Source organism: Pelophylax lessonae, assembly GCF_965119305.1.
Source record: "Pelophylax lessonae genome assembly, chromosome: 1".
NCBI lineage: Eukaryota > Metazoa > Chordata > Amphibia > Anura > Ranidae > Pelophylax > Pelophylax lessonae.
Genome location: NC_138768.1, coordinates 462557894 through 462576792, shown reverse-complemented (window position 1 = coordinate 462576792; position 18899 = coordinate 462557894). Strand labels below are relative to the sequence as shown.

The window sequence follows — 18899 nt, the reverse complement described above, 5'->3', positions numbered from 1 at the left end:
ACCTGTGTAATTAATGTGTCCTGGTTTAATGGGATGAGGCAGTAACCCTAGCCCCAATGAGCTGCTATATACAGTAGCACAGGGCGGGAAGAAGACTACTGTGTGTGAAATAATATGAAGCAAGGTCGTCATCCCGCAGACACGCCCCCCCTAAGTCCCCGCCCCGACTGCCCCACAGACTAGACGGCTTTAGCCAGCTCAGGAGGGGGCGTGTCTTCGGTCTGTGTAGGCGTGTCCGGTGCCTCTGTGGGTGTGTTCCGGTTCCTGGACCCCGCTGACTTAATTCTCCGTGCTTGCTTTGCGTGTTGATGTCACATGCAAGATGGCGGTGACTCGGGCGGGTCCCGGGCCGCAGGGCTGCTACGGGTTGGTGCTATGCGGGGAGATAAGCCGGGGAGCCGGATTAGTGAAGCGGGCGGTGAGCGAACTGAAAAGAGGTGAGATGGCGGGGTGGAGCTGGGTGTGACCGGCGGGGATGTGCACATAACTGTCTGCATGGATGGATGGGAGCTCCTGTGACACTGCCTGCACCTCATTCACCATAGCTCTGCTATGCATGCTTGTGCTGGTGGAAGGTTACAGGCCTGCTTGGGGAGGCAAGGCATGGGTTAATGCAATCTAGGCTGCACTGCAGACATTGGAGGAGGGGATTTGCTAAAGACTTTGCATAGTGACCAATCAGCTTCTAGCTTCAGCTTGTTCTGTTAGGCTTTGAAAATGAAGGTTAGAAGCTGATTGGTTACTATGCACAGCTGATTCAGTCCCTGATTGTTCGGTTTGTTGTGGTTGTCATCCTACCTACATAGCACAGCCCTGGAGTTTGTATAGTAGATATAGTGTTTGTCTTTTACATTGGGTTTACTGAGGTCACCTTAGGTTGTTAGCTGTATTCTCCACCCAGGGATCTCCAAGCTATGGCCCTCCTAGCTATTGAGGAACTACCTGTCCTATGAGTGCTGGTTCACATATTTGCAATGTGATTCCACTGCGGGTTCCTGCATCGCATTCAAATCGCAGGCAGTTCACGCTGCCATATGCGAATTGCTGGGGGTGTCAATACAAAGTTAACGACACCCCCCCCAGATCAGTTTGCATATCGCAGTGTGAACTGTCAGTTTGGACATGGATCGCATTGGTGTGAGCACCCATGCGATCCGATTCTGCTGCGCATCCATTCGTCCTGTCCGAATCCGATCCAAATTCAGCCATACAGATTGCATGGACTTCGCATGTGATTTTTCAGAGCAGTGCGCTCCCAATCACATGTGCTGTCTGTCATCGCTATAGTGTGACTCAAGCATTGGAAAACTCTGACATTCACAGACACGACTAGGCCTGATGGGAATTGTAGTTCCTGAGCAACTGGAGGGCCATAGTTTGTAGACCCCTGATCCACACTATATGTGTGTAGCCAAAGGGTGACGTGTGTTTATCCTACAGACAACCCTCATCTACCTTCTTGATGGGAACACTGGCATAATAATATTTGGCTGCCAGGCCCTGTTCACACCCAAGCGTTTTTCAGCTCGTAAAACGCTTATCTCTGAAGTTCCAAAATGCCCAACAAGCAAAATCCCATTCATTTCAATGGCCCCTGTTCACATCTGAGCGTTCTGTCGCCTGAAGCAAAACTCCTGAAGCTCAGAAAAGTACATGAGCTTCTTTTTTGGCAGATGTCAATGTCTGCCTTCAAACAACTGCAAAAAAAATGGCCTGAAAAGCGATACTCAGGTGTAGGGATCGACAGATTATCAGCAACATTGATATATCGGGGGCCGATATGCACTTTCCCCGATATATCGGAATCGGCCTTTGGATTTACCGATATTGCTGATATTTCGGGAAAGTGCTTGAGGCATCACCCCGGTGCCGTTGTCCATAGCTGATGGTCAGCTGACTTGTAATGACAACTGATGCGACTGAGAAGCCGCTCGGCTGTAATTACAAGGAGAGGATGTGTCGCCCCCCCCCCCCCCCCCCAATCCCACCGCCTTCCGTGGCTCGCCCGGCTGCCAAAGAGAAGACCCGGTGTACTGCGCCTCCATGTAAAAAACCCGGGAAGTGGTGTCATGACATCACTTCCGGGTACTCAGCGCTAAATTAAAAAAAACTGACAGCATTCACCAAACTTGGCGTTTTGAATGCTTTTCGGTTCCGAGGAGGGGTTTGGGGTCTTTTAGACCCCCAGATCCCTATACAAGAGTACCTTTTAGAAAAAAAACATACTAAAAACATATTACATGTCTGAAAATATCGGCTGATACCAGATGACCAAAATATCGGTATCTGCTTTAAAAAAACGATATCGGTTGATCACTACTCAGGTGTGAATGGAGCCTTAGGGCCCTTTTCACACGGGCTTTCCAACCGGTGGACTACGTTTTTGCTCAGCGGGGATCGATCCGCTGATCCCTGCTGAGCAGGTGGATGACAGTTCCGTCTCCGCTTACTTTGCAAAGACAGACCTGTCAGATCCTCGCTTTCCTCTATGGGAGATCGGATGAAAACGGACCATCTGTCCATTTTTCATCCGATCCTCCAGACAGATGGAAAATAGGGTTTCATCCATCTGGATTGTCACATGGACATGTCCCGCTAACATCCGCTGCTCCATAGAGGTACATAGAGCATCTGATCAGGCCCGCCTGAAAAACTGACAGGTGGACCTGATTGGGAAAGCCTGTGTGAAAGGGGCGGTAGACCTGGTCTCTCTTGTACAATGTTCCTGTAGATTTACCAAAACCATATAATATGAGGTCAAACCTAAACACTTTCAATTTGTATGCAATCAGGTAGGCCCTTGCACTACATAGTTGAAGGTAGATCTAAAGGAAATTGAATAAGAACATTGTATTGCCAGCTTTAGGCTGGCCATACATAATACGATTTTTCTTCAACTATGTAGTACAAAGGCCTGCCTAATAGGATACAATTTGAAAATGTTGTTTAGTTTTTGACCTCATATTATTATATGGTTTTTGGTAAATCTAACAGAAAATTATTCATGTATGGCCAGCCTTAGTTGTAGCCAATTTGTTATTGAAAAAAGAATTTGCACACCCCAGCTGCTGCCTAAAGCCTGGTACACATGAAAATGAAGAGGTTACTAAAGTTACGAAAACTTCTCATATGACAGAAAAAACATTTGGAAGTAATGGATCTTCGGATTCAAACTGAACTGATTTAACATACAATCTCATATCGCACAAGAGACATTTTGGTGCTTGTTCCATTGGATAACATCACATGACCGGTCTGTTCGGCTCTCAAACTATGTACTAAAGATCAGATTATTGTACGAACGCTTCAAAAGTGATATTTTTCTTAGGATTCTCTGATAGTGTGTACAGGTCCTAAAGTAGAGGTTCAGCCTAAAAGTAAAATCTCTAAATCGACTTGCAGCCACAATCTAATGCTGGCCATACAGTATACGAAAAATTGTCTGAAATTCTGTCATTTCAAATCTGACATTTGAGTTGTCAGAAGAACAGGACATCTTATGATGTATCCTTGGGACAGGAAGTAAGGAGAAAAATTGGCTTTAGATACATTGTAGTAATATTTAGTGACGTACTCAAAGCTGCACTCCAGGAAAATGGCTAAATGCATAGATAAAATGCATAGGAAAACTGTTGACTTTTTTTTATCAATCAGCCAGAGGATTGAAGAAATATGGCCAGCCTAGGGCTCCATGCACACTAGCTAAAAAAAACACGCTGGTAATAGTGTGTGGTGGTGGGGTTTTTTATTTATTTTTTTGCTGTTCCTTTTTAAAAAAAAAAAAAAAAAGTGTACGGGCCATTTCACACGGGCGCTCCGTATATGTCCGCAAATCTTGCCTATGTAAGTCAATGGCATTGCGGATGTCAGCGGAATACCATCCGCTAACATCCGATTTTCTTCCTTTCAGTTCTGTTCCGTTTTTGGAACGGAACAGAACCCTATTTTTCCTCCGTTCAAAAAACGGAAAGGAAGGAAAATCGGATGTCAGCGGTGTCATCCGCTGACATCCGCAATGCCCATAGACTTGCATTATGTCCACATATCATCCGCAAACGGATGGGATGATATGCGGGCACACGGAGCGGATGACACAAGTGTCATCCGCTCCGTGAAGAAAAAAAAAAGTCCCGCAGCGGAGAAAAACAGTGGAGCGGCCGTGTGAAAGAGGCCTAACTTATGCCTTTAGAACACTTGACGGTGCTACTTGGATGTTGGGCCTCTGTATGTGGCCAGGCTGTAGAGAAGACTCACGTGGTATCGACCTACTCAGGAGTAGCAGAATATATTTTGGGGTGTAATTGTAAGTGGGGGGGGGGGGGTAGGAAATCTTCATTACCCAAACTATTATGGGCAAAAATTTGCAACTTCAAAAACTCACTATGCTTCTTACTAAATATCTTGGGCTGTCCTCTTTACAAAAAGGGGTAATTTGGGGGGTATTTGTACTGTCCTGACAGTTTAGGGCCTTAAGAACTGAGATGGGTAGTCAGCAGTGGCGGCCGGTGTGTTGGGCGCAGGGGCGCCGCCCCCCCCCATCCACGCGTCCGGCCCCCTAATCTGCATGCAGGGGCGGTGGACGCATGGAGCTTAATGGGGATTTTTTTTTTTTTTTTACATCACCTGATTAGAGCCAGAGGCTCTAATAGGGCGATGCAAAGGGTGGGCTCAGGGCGCAGAGCATTGTGTGACATTAGCGAATGAAAATTCGCTATTGCCACACCGATCCTCCTCCTGGCCAATCAGGAAGCGTGTCCGATACACGCTTCCTGATTGGCTGCAAGGCAAACTTCCTGCCGTTTGGCGAGGAGGAGGTGGGAGCTGGAGGGGACTGCAGGAGGCCGCTGCCAGGTAAGTGCATTGATCTCGGGGGCGGGGAAAGCCCACACTGCATTGAAGAGGGCACGCACGCTGGTCTCTGCAATGATTGGGGACAATGCTGTGGCGCTCTGCAATGATTGGGGACAATGCTGTGGCGCTCTGCAATGATGGGGGCATGCTGTGGCACTCTGCATTGATTGGGGGCACGCTGGTCACTCATTTTTCTGTTTGCGCCCCCTCAAAAATTTTGACCACCAGCCGCCACTGGTAGTCAGTACATCAGGATTGATCATGTTTCAGTGATGTGTAGCCTAGCTTGTGGGCTCTATAACTTTCACACCAATCTATTATCAGGATATTTTTTTTTTTTTTTTTTTTGTAACCAGGCATGTAGCAGAATACATTCTGGCTTAAAGAGGTTTTTTTTTTTTTTTACAACCTGAAAGAGAAATACATAATGAGCTAGTATGCATCGCATACTAGCTCATTATGAAATACTTACCTTAGAACGAGCCCCCGCCGTGCCGTCCGCTCACCTCTATGATGGGCGACATGTCTAGTCGCCCGTCTTCCGGGATCGCGGCATCCGGCCATCTGATTGGCAGGAGCCGCGGTGACGTCACTCCCGCGCGCGGGAGCCGACAGTCACGGCACAGGGCTCTGAAGGAACGGCACGAGTGGCCGTTCCTTCATAGCGCATGCGCCAGTGACGTCACTGGAAGCATCGAAGGTAAATATCTCCTAAACGGTACATGTTTAGGAGATATTTACAGTACCTATAGGTAAGCCTTATCATAGGCTTACCTATAGGTACAACTTGCCGAGGAGGGTTTACTTCCTCTTTAAATGTATGATGAAATTTTGATTTTATTGGATTTCTTTTGCAACAGAAAGTAGAAAAGTGTTTAATATATTGTAAATAAAGAAAAATAGTGGTAAATAAATGCCACCAAAAAGCTCTTTGTGTGTACAAAATGATAACATTTGGGTACAGTATAGCATGACTGAGTAATTGTCATTCAAAGTTCGAGAGCACTGAAAGCTGAAAAATTGTTCTGGGAAGGAAGGGGGGTGAAAGTGCACTGTATTGGGGTGGTTACATTTTTGGCTGGAGTAAAGCTGTAAAGCAGGAAGGCACAGACACACAATTCTATATATTGAGTTTAACAGATCCATCAACTTGCTTATCACCAGCACTCTGTGTTTTGGAGAATGAAAGAAAACTGCAAATGGGTTATGTTTGGCGCTGTAAACAAGTTTGGCTTTGGAAACAATGCAGAAGTTTGTTACCCATATTTAAATATTTTGCCAGTTGAGCCTCACTGTCAGCTGCTGTCATCTTGGCACTTGACATGCTTTTAAAAGTTGTTCCCAAAGAAGCCTGAACAAAAGTTGTGATTCTATTCTGGCATCAGCTGTGAAAGGCCTGTTCTGAAAACATAGCCTAAAGGGAAAAATAATGAAACCAGTACACTGTGCTATAGCTGGCATAAAATGTGAAGTCTTATCCCATGCCTGCTAACACTGCTAGTTATTGTTATTGCCGCTGTTTTTTTTTTTTTTATTTCCTAATATGTCCAAATTTTAGAGATTATAATTTTTTTAGGAGTTTGTGGGGGGGGGGGGGGTGGCAAGGCTAGAGTTGTGTGTTTTTACATCTCAGTAATGCTGATCCCCCTGTAGCCACTTCTGTCCATTTCTCAGATGGGGGGACCCAATTGGGGCAACAGTGTACCATGTCTGCATTTGGTGTTTTGAAATGGCCATGTGTGACCCCCCCCCTATATTTTTTCATGCCTAGGTGACAGTACAGGAACGCAACTGGGGAAACGGTGGGGGGGTAGAGGGTTGTCAGTCTTTTACCAGGAAGTGCCAGAACAAGGACCTTTTTTTTAAATTACAGGATCACCGGGTATTGTATTATTTAACAGCTTCCCGACCACCCGCCGCCTTTTTACTGCAGCAGGGTGGCTCTCCTGCGCAAACCAATGTAGACCTACATCGGTCGCGCGTGGGAAGCTAGGGGGCGAGTGCGCGCCGCCCCCACTTAACAGAGGGGAAGCCATTGCAGCGAGCAGGCAGCTCCGATTGCCGCCTGACACCCGCAATCACTCCCCCGCTGAGAGAGAATGGTCAGCGGTTGTAAACACAGCTGACCGTCCTTCTCTCTGAAATGATCACAGAGCCCCTGTGATCCTTCTTTATAGGAACGCGGGTCTCTATGGTCATTTCAGAAGCCACTTTTCCCCACAGTTAGAATCACTCCCCTAGGCTCACAATTAACCCCTTCTCTGCCAGTGTCATTATTACAGTAAGCGTGCATATTTTTGCACTGATTACTGTAGGAATGTCACTGGTACCCCCAAAAGTGTCAAACATGTCAGGGGTCCGATCTGTCCGCTGCAATGTCGCAGTCCCACAAAAAATCACAGTTCACTGCCATTACTAGTAAAAAAACCCAAAAGACAACAAAAATGACATCTTTCCTGTAGTTAGTAGACACAATAACTTTTTGCGCAAACCAATCAAAATATGCTTATTGCGATTGTTTTTTTTTTTTTTTTTTCAGCAAAAATATGTAGCAGAAAACAAATTGGCCTAAAATGTTAAATTTTTTTTTTTTTTTTTTTTTTTGAGAATGTCATAGCAGAATGTGAAAAATATTGTTTTATTTATTTTTTTCAAAAATTGACACTCTTTTTTTTTTTTTTTTTTTGGTTATAGTGCAAAAAAAAAAAAAAAAAAATCATACAGGTGATCAAATACCACGAAAGCTCTATTTGAGGGGGGGGGGGAAGGGTATCAATTTTATTTGGGTACAGCGTCGCACAACCATGCAGTTGTCCTGGTCAGGAAAGGAGCAAATCCTTCCGGTCTTAAGGTTAAAGTAGATTTCAATAGAGACAAAGCACGTTCCTGCACAGAACAATCGGGTGTTGATAAATCGTCTCCTACAAGGTTTATAATTTCCTTGCTCCTGCAAAGACAAATGTTGGCATGAACAACAGATTCATGTAGGTACCTGTCAGAACGGGTGCAGGAAAGAGAGTGGTACTGAGGCTGGAGTGTCCATACTGTGGAGTGGATGCTCCTTCCTCCTTTGGATGTTCCTTCCTTAGTATATGTTCAGCCCCTCGCTAGCTAGGACACGGTCAGCTCTGCAACTGGATGGGTCATAGCAAAGGATTGACTCATCCCGTGGCCTAGTCAGCTGTCTTCTGTCAGGATAGTCTCCAGTTGACAGCTGAAAGTTAACAAAGGGGCAAGGATGTTGGCTGATGGTCCAAAAATGGCCATGCCCATACAGTGGATTTAAAATGTCAGGTTTCTGTTATGTAAAAAAAATGACAAAGATAAATAATTTCAAAACTTTTCCCACCTGTTTTTAACCACTTCACCACTGGAGGATTTTGCCGTCTTGCGTCCAGGCCACTTTTTGCGGTTTGGCACTGTGCGACTTTAACTGACAATTGCGCGGTCATGCAACGCCGTACCCAAACAAAATTTACGTCCTTTTTTTTCCCACAAATAGAGCTTTCTTTTGGTGGTATTTGATCACCTGTGCGATTTTCTTTTTTTTTTTTTTTTTTTATAAACAAACCAACAATTTTGAAAAATAACAATATTTTTCACATTTTTTTTTTTTTTATATGAAATTCCCCCCCCCCCAAAAAAAATGTAAAAATCTATTTTTTTTTTTTTTTTTTTTTAAATCATTTTAGGCCAATTTGTTTTCTGCGGGACTGTGACATTACTACAGTAATCAGTGCTATAAATATGCACTGTTACTGTAAAAATGACACTGCCAGGGAAGGGGTTAATTTTTATTGGTGATCAAGGGGTTAATGTATGCCTGGTGCTTACTAACGTGTGTGGGGGGAGGTGACTGAGTGACACAGGGACAGATCGCTGGTTCAGCTATGCTGAACCCTGCAATCTGACCCTGTCTGTCACTTAGGAGATCCTCCTGCTTTGTTTACACAAGCGGGTGGATCTCCACACTCGATTCCCTGACAATTGGGGAAGAGCGGCGGTGATCACCGCCACTCCTCCCCTGGCCCAACTCCCGCTGTGACTGAATACAGTGGGAGCGAGCCTCCGGCGGCGTGCGCGTGCCGCCCACAAGGGGAGGAGTCCAGCGACGTAGGTCTACGTCGCTGGACGATAACTAACCACTTTGCCGCAGTACAGTCAACCTGACTGGTCGGCAAGTGGTTAATGTGACCTATAAACTGTGGGGGGGGGGGGGGGGAAGTAAAAATATTAAAACTAAATTGTTTGCATAAGTGTGCACACCCTTTTATAACTTGGTATGTAGCTGTGTTCAGAAATAAGCAATCAGCTGATCAGTTATTAACCTTAAATGTGACGCCCCTGCAGCTATCTTTAGAAGCCGGCATCTCTACTCTGCCGCTCCCGCCAAATTCAGGTGCTGCTGGGGCTTGGGGGGGGGGGGGGGGGAGAGATCACAGAATGTTTCTATCCCTCCCGCAGCTGCTGACTGGCCAGCTGTCATGCTGAGCGGGTGGTGGTGGGGGGGGGGGGGGTTTGCTGGTGAAGCTGGGGCTTGAGGGGGTCCCCCCTTGGAGTGCAAAGGACTGAGGCAGCAATTGCTAACGATGGCTCCTGTGTCCACGGACAGCTCAGATGATCAGCTGAGAGTTTACTATGTGTGTTTATGAATGAATGAGTCTATATAGTCTCCTTATTTCATTCATGTAAAGTGCTGCAGAGAAAGTGACTTAAGTCCCTTTCTCTGCCTCAAAAAAAAGAGATATGGGCGTCTGTTTAGACCTCTGATATCTCACCAAAGACCTCACCCCCCCCCCCCCCCCAAAAAAAAACCTCTCTGCTGATCCCCGCTGAGCAGGCGGATGACATGTCCATGTCTGCTCTGCTGATGCAGAATGGATACGGACACAGCCCCCTGTTCTCTATGGGGCTGTCGGATGGAAGCGGGCCACCTTTCCATTTCCAACCGATCTGCTAGATGGATGGGAGATGGGATCCCCATCCGTCTGTTTTTGGTTGAGCTAATGCAGGCGGGTGTAACTTGACACATGTCCATTTACATCAGCCTCTCTATGGAAAACAATGGGTGGTCCCATTTGACCGCTTGTAAAACGGACAGGCAGACCCACTCAGTCTGCTTGTGTGAAAGGGGCCTAAGGCCTTGTTCACACAGGACATACACAGCGTACCTTTACAGGGATCCATAGGTGTTCCATGCATCTCTGCAGGCAGTCCCATTGATATCATTTGGGATGTAGCAACTGCACGAACAGAGCCATCGCTCCCAATCTGACTCCCATGTAGGTCCACGTGCATTTCCCTCAGTTAACACTGTCTGCGTTCAGGGTTGTGCACCCACACGGATGTCAGATTGTGAACAGCAGCTATGCCTGTGCAGCCGTTGCATCCCTATTGACATAAATTAGACTGTCTGTACAGGAATGCACGGAACACCTGTGACGGTAAACATGGCCCTCCATGGGTGTACACTTAAGGGCTCTTTCACACGGGCGGTCCGATCAGATCCGCCTGTCAGTTTTTTAGGCGGATCTGATCGGATCCTCCATGCAGCTCTATGGGGCAGCGGGTGTCAGCGGAGACACCTCCGCTGACACCCGCTGCCATCCGCATCTGATCCTGTGCTGAAATCTGGACGGATGGAAACCCTATTTTTCCATCCGTTCAGTAATCGGATCGGATCTGATGAGAGCGGACAAGCGGTCCGCTCTCATCCGATCCCCCATAGAGGGCAGCGGGGGCTGAGACACCTCCCTCTCCGCTCTGCAAGCGGAGACGGAGCTGTCATCCGCCCGGCTCAGCGGGGATCGCGGATCGATCCCCGCTGAGCAACACGGATCCGCCTACGGAGGCGGACCGTGTGAAAGAGCCCTTAGCCCCGGTTCACACTACTGCGTGTGCGGGGTTCGCATGTCATGTTGGAGCGCACTGCTCCGACATGACATGCGATCAGCTGTGCGGTGCGAGTTTAGCCATACAGCATCGCACCCGCAGCAAACACGCACAGGAGGCATTTTTGCTGCTGCATCAGGATCGGATCGCACAGCGGTTCACACTTGTGCGATCCGATCCTGTGCGAACTGCACGATCGCACTGCGATATGCGATCAAACTGGGGGTGTCGTTAAGATTACATTGACACCCCCAGCGGATCGCATATGGCAGTGTGAACTGCCGGGGGTGCGTGTGCGATGCGGGAACAGGCTGCGAATTCGCAGCCTTCCCGCATCGCATCAGTGTGAACCGAGCCTTAGTATGCCACATGTGAACGATGTTTTAGTAGTAATTTAGCAGGAATTCTGCAAGCTATGTTGTATTTATGTTAACTATTAATGATGTTAGCGTATTTTTAATGAAAATAGCGATATGATGAACATTTGCGCAATTTTTGTGGAGGCCAAAAAATCTGTAGCACTTATATTCAACAGGTCATGTGCTTTCAGAAAATCTCTGGTTTGAGGGCCGGTTCACACTGGTGCGATGCCAGACATCGCATGTGATTTGCACCGCATTGATATGCAGATCAAATGCAAGGTCTGTGTGATGCAGATTCAACCATACAAATTGTATGGCTGAATTAGCATCGCATTTGCACCAAACTTGTGCAGGACTTTTTTTTTTTTTTTTTTGGTCAGCTTCAGAATCGGATTGCATGGAATTGGATTCCTGCCCAAAATCAGTGTTCGCACTCATCTGCGAACAGATCTGGGGGTGTCATTAACTTTGTATTGACACCCACAGCAGTTCGCAGAGGGCAGTGTGACCTGCCAGTGATTCAGGTGCGATACGGGAACACGCAGTGGATTCGCAGGGTTTCCCACATCGTACCAGTGTGAATCCTACCTGAGGGGACTTTTCAAATTCTGAAAGCTGTATGTGAAAATTAGTAACCACCTGTATTTTTGAGTAAATAGTTTTTATTTACAGTTTTACGTACATTCAGTTGTCACCATTTCATCAAAAATGTAAAATTAAGTGGAAGTAAACTCTTCCCCCACAAATGTTCCTTATTTAAATCATACGTAAACACTGTACAAGTGGTTGTGTGCAGATGTCTCCTAACATGCTCGGTCTGCTTGTAATCTTTCCAGTTAATTTTAGTGACGTTAGCGGCGCATGCGTATAATTCACCCGGTTCACGGCCCGCTCATTGTGCCGTGTATCCATTCATTAATATACAGTAGCTCCATCATCCCCTCTGTGCCGCACTGCACCGAGATCCCGTGAGATTTGTGGGACATAGCATGGCACACAGGAGCGGAGATATGCTGTATCACACAGCAACTACACATGCGTGAGATTAAACGCAGTAAGGGCGGAAGCAGAGGGCACAGCAGATTTAGAAAAGCTATACTTAGCATGGTGCCGGCTTCTCCCGGTAAGCAAGAATTTTAAAACATCTGAAAAATAATTAGGAAACATCCGAAGGGGGGTTATTACCAATGCAGAATGAGTTAGAATGCTTTATTACACTGGTATTAGGAAGCAGCATTTGAGGGACAGAGTTTACTTTCGCTTTAAAATGTTCAAACATTTATTATTAACCTAATACAGTTAAACTATAGTATTTATATTTAACAGAAATTTTGTACTTTTTTTTTTTTTTTTGTCATGTATGAGTCCAGTATTAATGATTGTAGTGTTTTTTTTTTTTTTTGGGGGGGGGGGGGCTAAAAGGTTTGATAAACATTTTGTGCAAATATCGTGGTACCGTTAAAAAAAAAAAAAAAAAAAAAAAAAAAAAAATCAGTAGCACCTTTTTATTCCAATAGCCATGCGCTTTCAGAAAATATATGGTTTGGGGGGGGGTTACATAGTAGGTGAGGTTGAATAAAGACAATGGTCCATCCAGTTCAACCTGTATAGGTGTGTGTGGCTGTAATCCTCTCGCATACCCCTGAATGTTCTGATCCTTGAGATGTACGTCTAAGACTCTTTTGAAAGCCACCATACTTCCCGCTGAAACCACCTCTTGTGGTAGAGAATTCCACAATCTTGTAGCCCTAACAGTGAAGAACCCCCCACGTTGCCTGAGGTTAAAACGCTTCTCCTCTAATTGCAATGTATGCCCTCGAGTCCTCATGCGCACTCTACGACTGAATAGCTTTTTTTCTATGTCGAGATCACCATTGAGATATTTATAAATTGCTATCATGTCCCCTCTCAGACGTCTCTTCTCCAGGGAGAATAAATCAAGCGATTGCAGACGCTCTTCATAATTAAGGTCCTCCAATCCCCTAATTAGTTTAGTTGCCCTTCTCTGGACTCTCTCCAGCTCCAACACATCCCTCCTGAGGACTGGCGACGAGAACTGGACAGAATACTCCAGATGTGGTCGGACCAGAGTTTTATAAAGTGGAAGGATTATAGTCTTATCTCTGGAATACATCCCTTTCTTTATTCATGCTAATAATCTGCTGGCTTTGGCAGCTGCCGCTTGACATTGCATGCTGTTGCCTAGTCTATCATCTACCAAGACTCCCAGATCCTTCCCCATTTTTGGTTCCCCCCTAGCGTGTATTGTGCTTTTATGTTTTTAGTCCCCAAGTGCAAAACCTTACACTTCTCCACATTAAACCTCATTTGCCATGTCGTAGCCCACTCCTTTATTTTGTCCAGGTCATTTTGTAGGATATCTGCTTCATGCTGTGCTGTTATTGCCCTGGCCAATTTTGTGTCATCCGCAAAAACTGATATCAAACTACTGATCCCATCCTCGCTGCTGTTTATGAATAAATTGAACAAGGTTGGTCCCAGGACTGAGCCCAGGGGTACCCCGCTTACAACCTCAGACCAGTCTGAGTATGCGCTGTTTATTACCACCCTTTGGACATGGCCTTTTAGCCAGTTTCGTATCCAAGAGCAAACCCTGCGGTCGATACCTGCAGACCTTATTTTTATAAATTAGGGTCTTTTGTACATTCTGAAAGCTGTGAGTTAAAAAAAAGGTAAACCTCCAGACTTTTAGTCTCGGTTCACACTAGGTCGCTCCGATTGGGGGGGACAACCTGTGAAGTCGCGTGCAGCGTGACTTGCACGGACTTCATAAAATGTCTATGCAAGTCGCCTCCAGGTCGCCCCAAGTAGTACAGGACCCTTTTTCTAAGTCGGAGCGACTTGTGTCGCTCCTATTAGAACGGCTCCTGTACCGCACAATGGGAGCGTGACAGACCGCGACTTGTCAGGCTGACAAGTCGCGGTCCAAGTCGTACTAGTGTGAATGCGGTCTTAGAGAAATTTAAAATGTATAAATATTTTTGTTATTAACCACTTTACCTCCGCTCACATGGAGGTTACTGCGGCACTTTGCCACGATCCCGTCCAGCGACGTAGACCTACGTCGGGTGCGATCACGGCTCCCAGAGCGCGCTCCCGCGCGTCGCGGGAGCCGATTCCGATCGGATTTGTTTGGGAACCGATCAGTCACCAGATACTGACCAATGATTTTTGGTCAGTGTCTGGCGATTTGTGCCTGCCAATAGAAATCTGTCCCCTGTCTGTGTAATGCAAACACAGGCAGGGGAAGTGATGTCACTGTCCCTCCTGGAGTCCTTTCGGTTCCAGGAGAAGACAGAGAGACATCAAAAACGTGAGTTCCACCAAACACTACACTGACACACCTCACATAGGCACGTTTAACCCCTTGATCACCTCTGATCATCCCCAAACCCCTCACAGTGAACACTATATACAGTGGTATACAGATATTTTACTGATCACTGTATAAGTGTCACTTGTGAGCGTAGTTTGCGCTTGCGCTAGGCCCAAATAGGGTTAGGGCACCCGTCACCTATCCCCTAATAAAGTTTTAACCCCTTGATCACCCACAGTTAACCCCTTCACTCCCTATTACTCTGTGCACTAAATACAGTATATAGGTAAATACTGATCACTGTATTTAGTGTCACTAGTGACCCTAATTTGCGCTAAGCCCAGATAGGGTTAGGGCACCCGCCACCTATCCCCTAATAAACTTTTAACCCCTTGATCTCCCCCAGTTAACCCCTTCACTCTCTATAACACAGTGCACTAATATATACAGTATATCAGATAACTACTGATCACTGTATTTAGTGTCACTTGTGACCCTAATTTGCGCTTGTGCTAGGCCCGAATAGGTTTAGGCCACCCGCCATCTATGCCCTATAAAGATTTAACCCCTTGATCTCCCCCAGTTAACCCCTTCACTTCCCTGTCACAGTGTTCACTGTATACAGTGATTACCGATCACTGTATTAGCGTCACGGGTGACACAACTTAGGCTAGCTAGTTAGCGTCAGGGTCCCACTACACCACCGTTACTTAACTTAGCGTCAGTTAGAGTCAAGTACACAAACATACACATACACACACACACACACACACACACACACACACACACACACACACACACACACACACACACACCTCCGTTACTAGTATAGTGTTTGAACAGATCAATATCTGATCTGATCAGAACTATACTAGCGTCCTCATAATTTAGTGTTCCCAATTTAGTGTTCCCAAAACGCAGTGTTTGCACAATCAGCACTGATTCCTGCTAGCACCTGCATTTAGCCCCCCTGCCCAGCCCACCTTACCCAGGCAAGTGTAGTAATCAATAGATTACTGACACTTCCAAAAAACACAAATCACACAAAACCGCTGCGTTAGCAGTCAGGCCTGATCTCTGTTAGCACTAGCAGTTGTTTTTTTGTAGCGACCAAATAGTTCTCGACAACCAGGTGCTTTTATTACCTAGTAGTCACACTACTGTACCGGTAAATTTAAGTTACTAAAATGACAAAACGTTGGTACAGTGGTGAAGAGGTATATAATATACTGACCATGGCAGGTGAGAGCGATGGGGAAGCCTCAGAATCAGGGTCAATGTACGAACCAGATGACCGCAGCGTCTCCCTGACAGATTGCTCCGACAGAGGGGTCCCTGCTAGGGTCAGGCGTACCCGACCACATTCTGGAGTTGCTGATTTGCAAGAACCGGGAGTTTCTCGTACGCAGCAGAGTGCCAGTACTAGTGCCACTCACACTTCTCGTGATCTGGCAAGCACGAGCGGCCTAGTACACCCTGGACCTTCAACCAGCACTGCAGTATCACCTGGTGACGTGGCGAGTCACCTAAGTGCAGTTGAAGCTGGTGCGGTGGCTAGCACGAGCCGTGGCCCGCAGCCACCGCGTATCCGAAGACAGGCCCATAGTGTCCTCCCTGAAGCGCTGGCATATCCTAATTGGCAGCCCACAGATTCCACAGCGCCAGTACTCCCCACTGACCCAATTCATCAAATGCACGTGTTCTCTGCTGCTATGTCCAGGGCTCGATACGAACAAATATTTCGGTTCATGCATTTCAACGACAATGAACTCTGTCGTCCTCGGGGAGACCCTGAATATGATCGGCTCCACAAAATTCGGCCCCTCGTAGACCACTTCAATCAGCGGTTCGCAGCCTTGTTTACCCCCCAACAAGATGTCTGCGTTGACGAGTCCCTGATTAAGTTTACTGGCCGCCTTGCTATCAAACAGTACCTCCCCAGCAAGCGTGCCAGATACGGGGTCAAGTTGTATAAGCTTTGTGACAGGGCCACAGGCTATACAGTTAATTTCCGTGTTTACGAGGGAAAAGAGAGCACTGTGGAGCCCCCTGACTGCCCAGGCTACATAGGGAGCAGCGGCAAGATAGTTTGGGACTTGGTGTCACCCTTATTCGGAAAGGGGTACCACTTGTACGTGGACAACTTCTATACAAACGTGCCACTTTTTAGACACCTCTTTCAATTGCAAATTGGCGCTTGTGGCACCGTGCGATCTAATCGCCGGGGCTTCCCCCAACGGCTAGTAAATGCCCCACTGAGCTCGGGGGAGAGAGCCTGCTTGAGGTGCGAGGAATTGCTTGCAGTGAAGTGGAGGGACAAACGAAACGTTTACGTGCTGTCCTCCATTCACCCAGACACGGCAGTCCAAATTTCTACGGTCACCGGTGTTGTTGTTGAGAAGCCCCTCTGTGTCCACGACTATAACCGTAAAATGGGAGGGGTGGACTTCAACGACCAGATGATGGGACCGTACTTAATTGCCCGTAAGGCCAGACGCTGGTACAAAAAAGTGTCTGTATACCTATTTCAATTGGCTGTTTACAACGCTTTTGTCTTATACAAAGCGTCTGCCGGAACATTATCCTTCTATCAATTCCAAGAAGAGATAATCAGAGCCCTTCTGTATCCAGCTGGTGCTCCTGCCCCAATTGTCCAACCAGATGCAATGAGCCGGCTGCATGAGAGGCATTTTCCGAAATTCCTCCCGAGTACCCGTACCCAACGATACCCCCCCAAAAAAGATGCCGTGTCTGCAGCAAGCGCGGATTTAGGCGTGACACCCGGAATTATTGTCCCGACTGTCCTGACCAACCTGGTCTTTGCCACGGTGACTGTTTCCGTTGCTACCACACACTAGTGGATTATTAGCGTAGGGTACAGCACGGCACAGTTTAGGGCACATTTACACAGGGTCTCAAAAGATGTTCGATGGCTATCATCATTTTGAGAGACCCGAACCTGGAACTCGACGTTTGAAGAAAAAAAAAAATACATAAAAGCTAAAAACTGTTGTCGTCTCAGTCATTTTTTATGTTCTTCCACACTTCCTATGTACTTTTAATGTACTTCGTTTGTTTTTCATTCTTTTGTGACCTGTTTCTCCTTCAGGTACTCGTCGGCTACCATGACATTGATTTTATATATTCTGACACAAACAGTGTTTGCACTCAGCATATATGGATACCTTTGCTGGTAGCAGCTGTGGTGATTTTCTGATTTCAGCACTGCAGTTAAAATCCTATTTTGGTATACGTGGATAGTGTCGTGTATACCCATCATTAAATTCAGTGGGTGGTTGTTTGGGCGGTTAATGAGTAATACTACGCATTATTTTTGTGCTGATTTCTGATAGGTTCTCTTTTTTTTTTCGTTCGTCCCACAGGCTGCATGAAGAAAAAAAAAAAAAAAAAAAAACCTATATGCCAAACAAGGACCAGCAATGTACTGGTACATTGCTGGACTTTGAGTGGTTATACCAGGATGATGCCTGCATATTTAGGCATCATCTTGGTATCGTTTTTTTACAGCCAGCGGTCGACTTGCATGTAAAAGCAATCCTAGCGGATAATTGGCCGCTAGACTGCTTTTACATGCAGTGGGAGGGGACTCCCCACCCCCCCCCCTCCTGCCGCCTTCCGCCGCCTTACACTGTTTTTCTCGGGCTCTCCTGTCCCACCGGTTAACCCGAGAGTGCAGCCGGTGGTTCATTTATCTAACCATAGAGCTGATTGGAGATGAGAATGGCTCCAATCATCTCTATGGCCTAAGATACCGGAAGCTACGAGCATTTCATGACTTCTGTTTCGCCAGAAAAAAAGAGGGCCATTGGGAAATTGGGGAAAGTATTTTATCACACCAATTTTGGTGTGGTCAGATGCGTTAAGGTCAGAGGAAAGATCTAGAGTGTAAAAGACTCTTAAAAAGAGTACCTGTCACTACAGATTGCTATCATAGGGGAAATTTAAATTCACCGTGATAACAATAAAAATGATTAAAGAAAAAATAAAAAAATGAAAGAAAAGGTGTCAAAATAACATAAGAAAGCAAATTTAAAAAAAAAAGTGGTAACCTGTAAAGACTTTTAAAGGCTTTTAAAACCGTACGTAGTTTGTTGCCGCGGCACGGGCGTGCGCAATTTTTAAAGCATGTCATGTTAGGTGTCTATGAACTCTGCATAAGATCATCTTTTAAATTTTATACTATAATTCCAAATTGTTTGGTATTTCTGCATTAAATATAAAAAAAGTGTTTTTCCCTAAAACGTCTTTCAGGACAGCACCTTAGAGAGATGGCTCCTCCCTCTCCTCATCAGGAAACACCCCATCCACCAGATTTTAAAAGGAGGCTTCTCCCACCATACATCAGTTTTTGTGTTTCCTCCGGCCGAGGAACACCTCTGTGGGGAGCTGGGCTCTTAAGGTGCTATCCTGAGAGACCGGGCTTCCTACGTCCACCT

At 46.2% G+C, this 18899-nt stretch overlaps 1 protein-coding gene across 1 annotated transcript in view; it reads left to right on the top strand.

The window, feature by feature from the left end:
- The first annotated feature begins 263 nt into the window (after positions 1–263).
- The window catches only part of MAP1S (microtubule associated protein 1S), a 92592-nt gene continuing 73956 nt past the window's right edge, over positions 264–18899 (top strand). The window contains exon 1 of the mRNA XM_082275335.1: positions 264–437. Within this exon, the coding sequence (XP_082131461.1) occupies positions 323–437 (115 nt within the window). The 5' untranslated portion in view covers positions 264–322. The remainder of the gene's footprint in view (positions 438–18899) is intronic.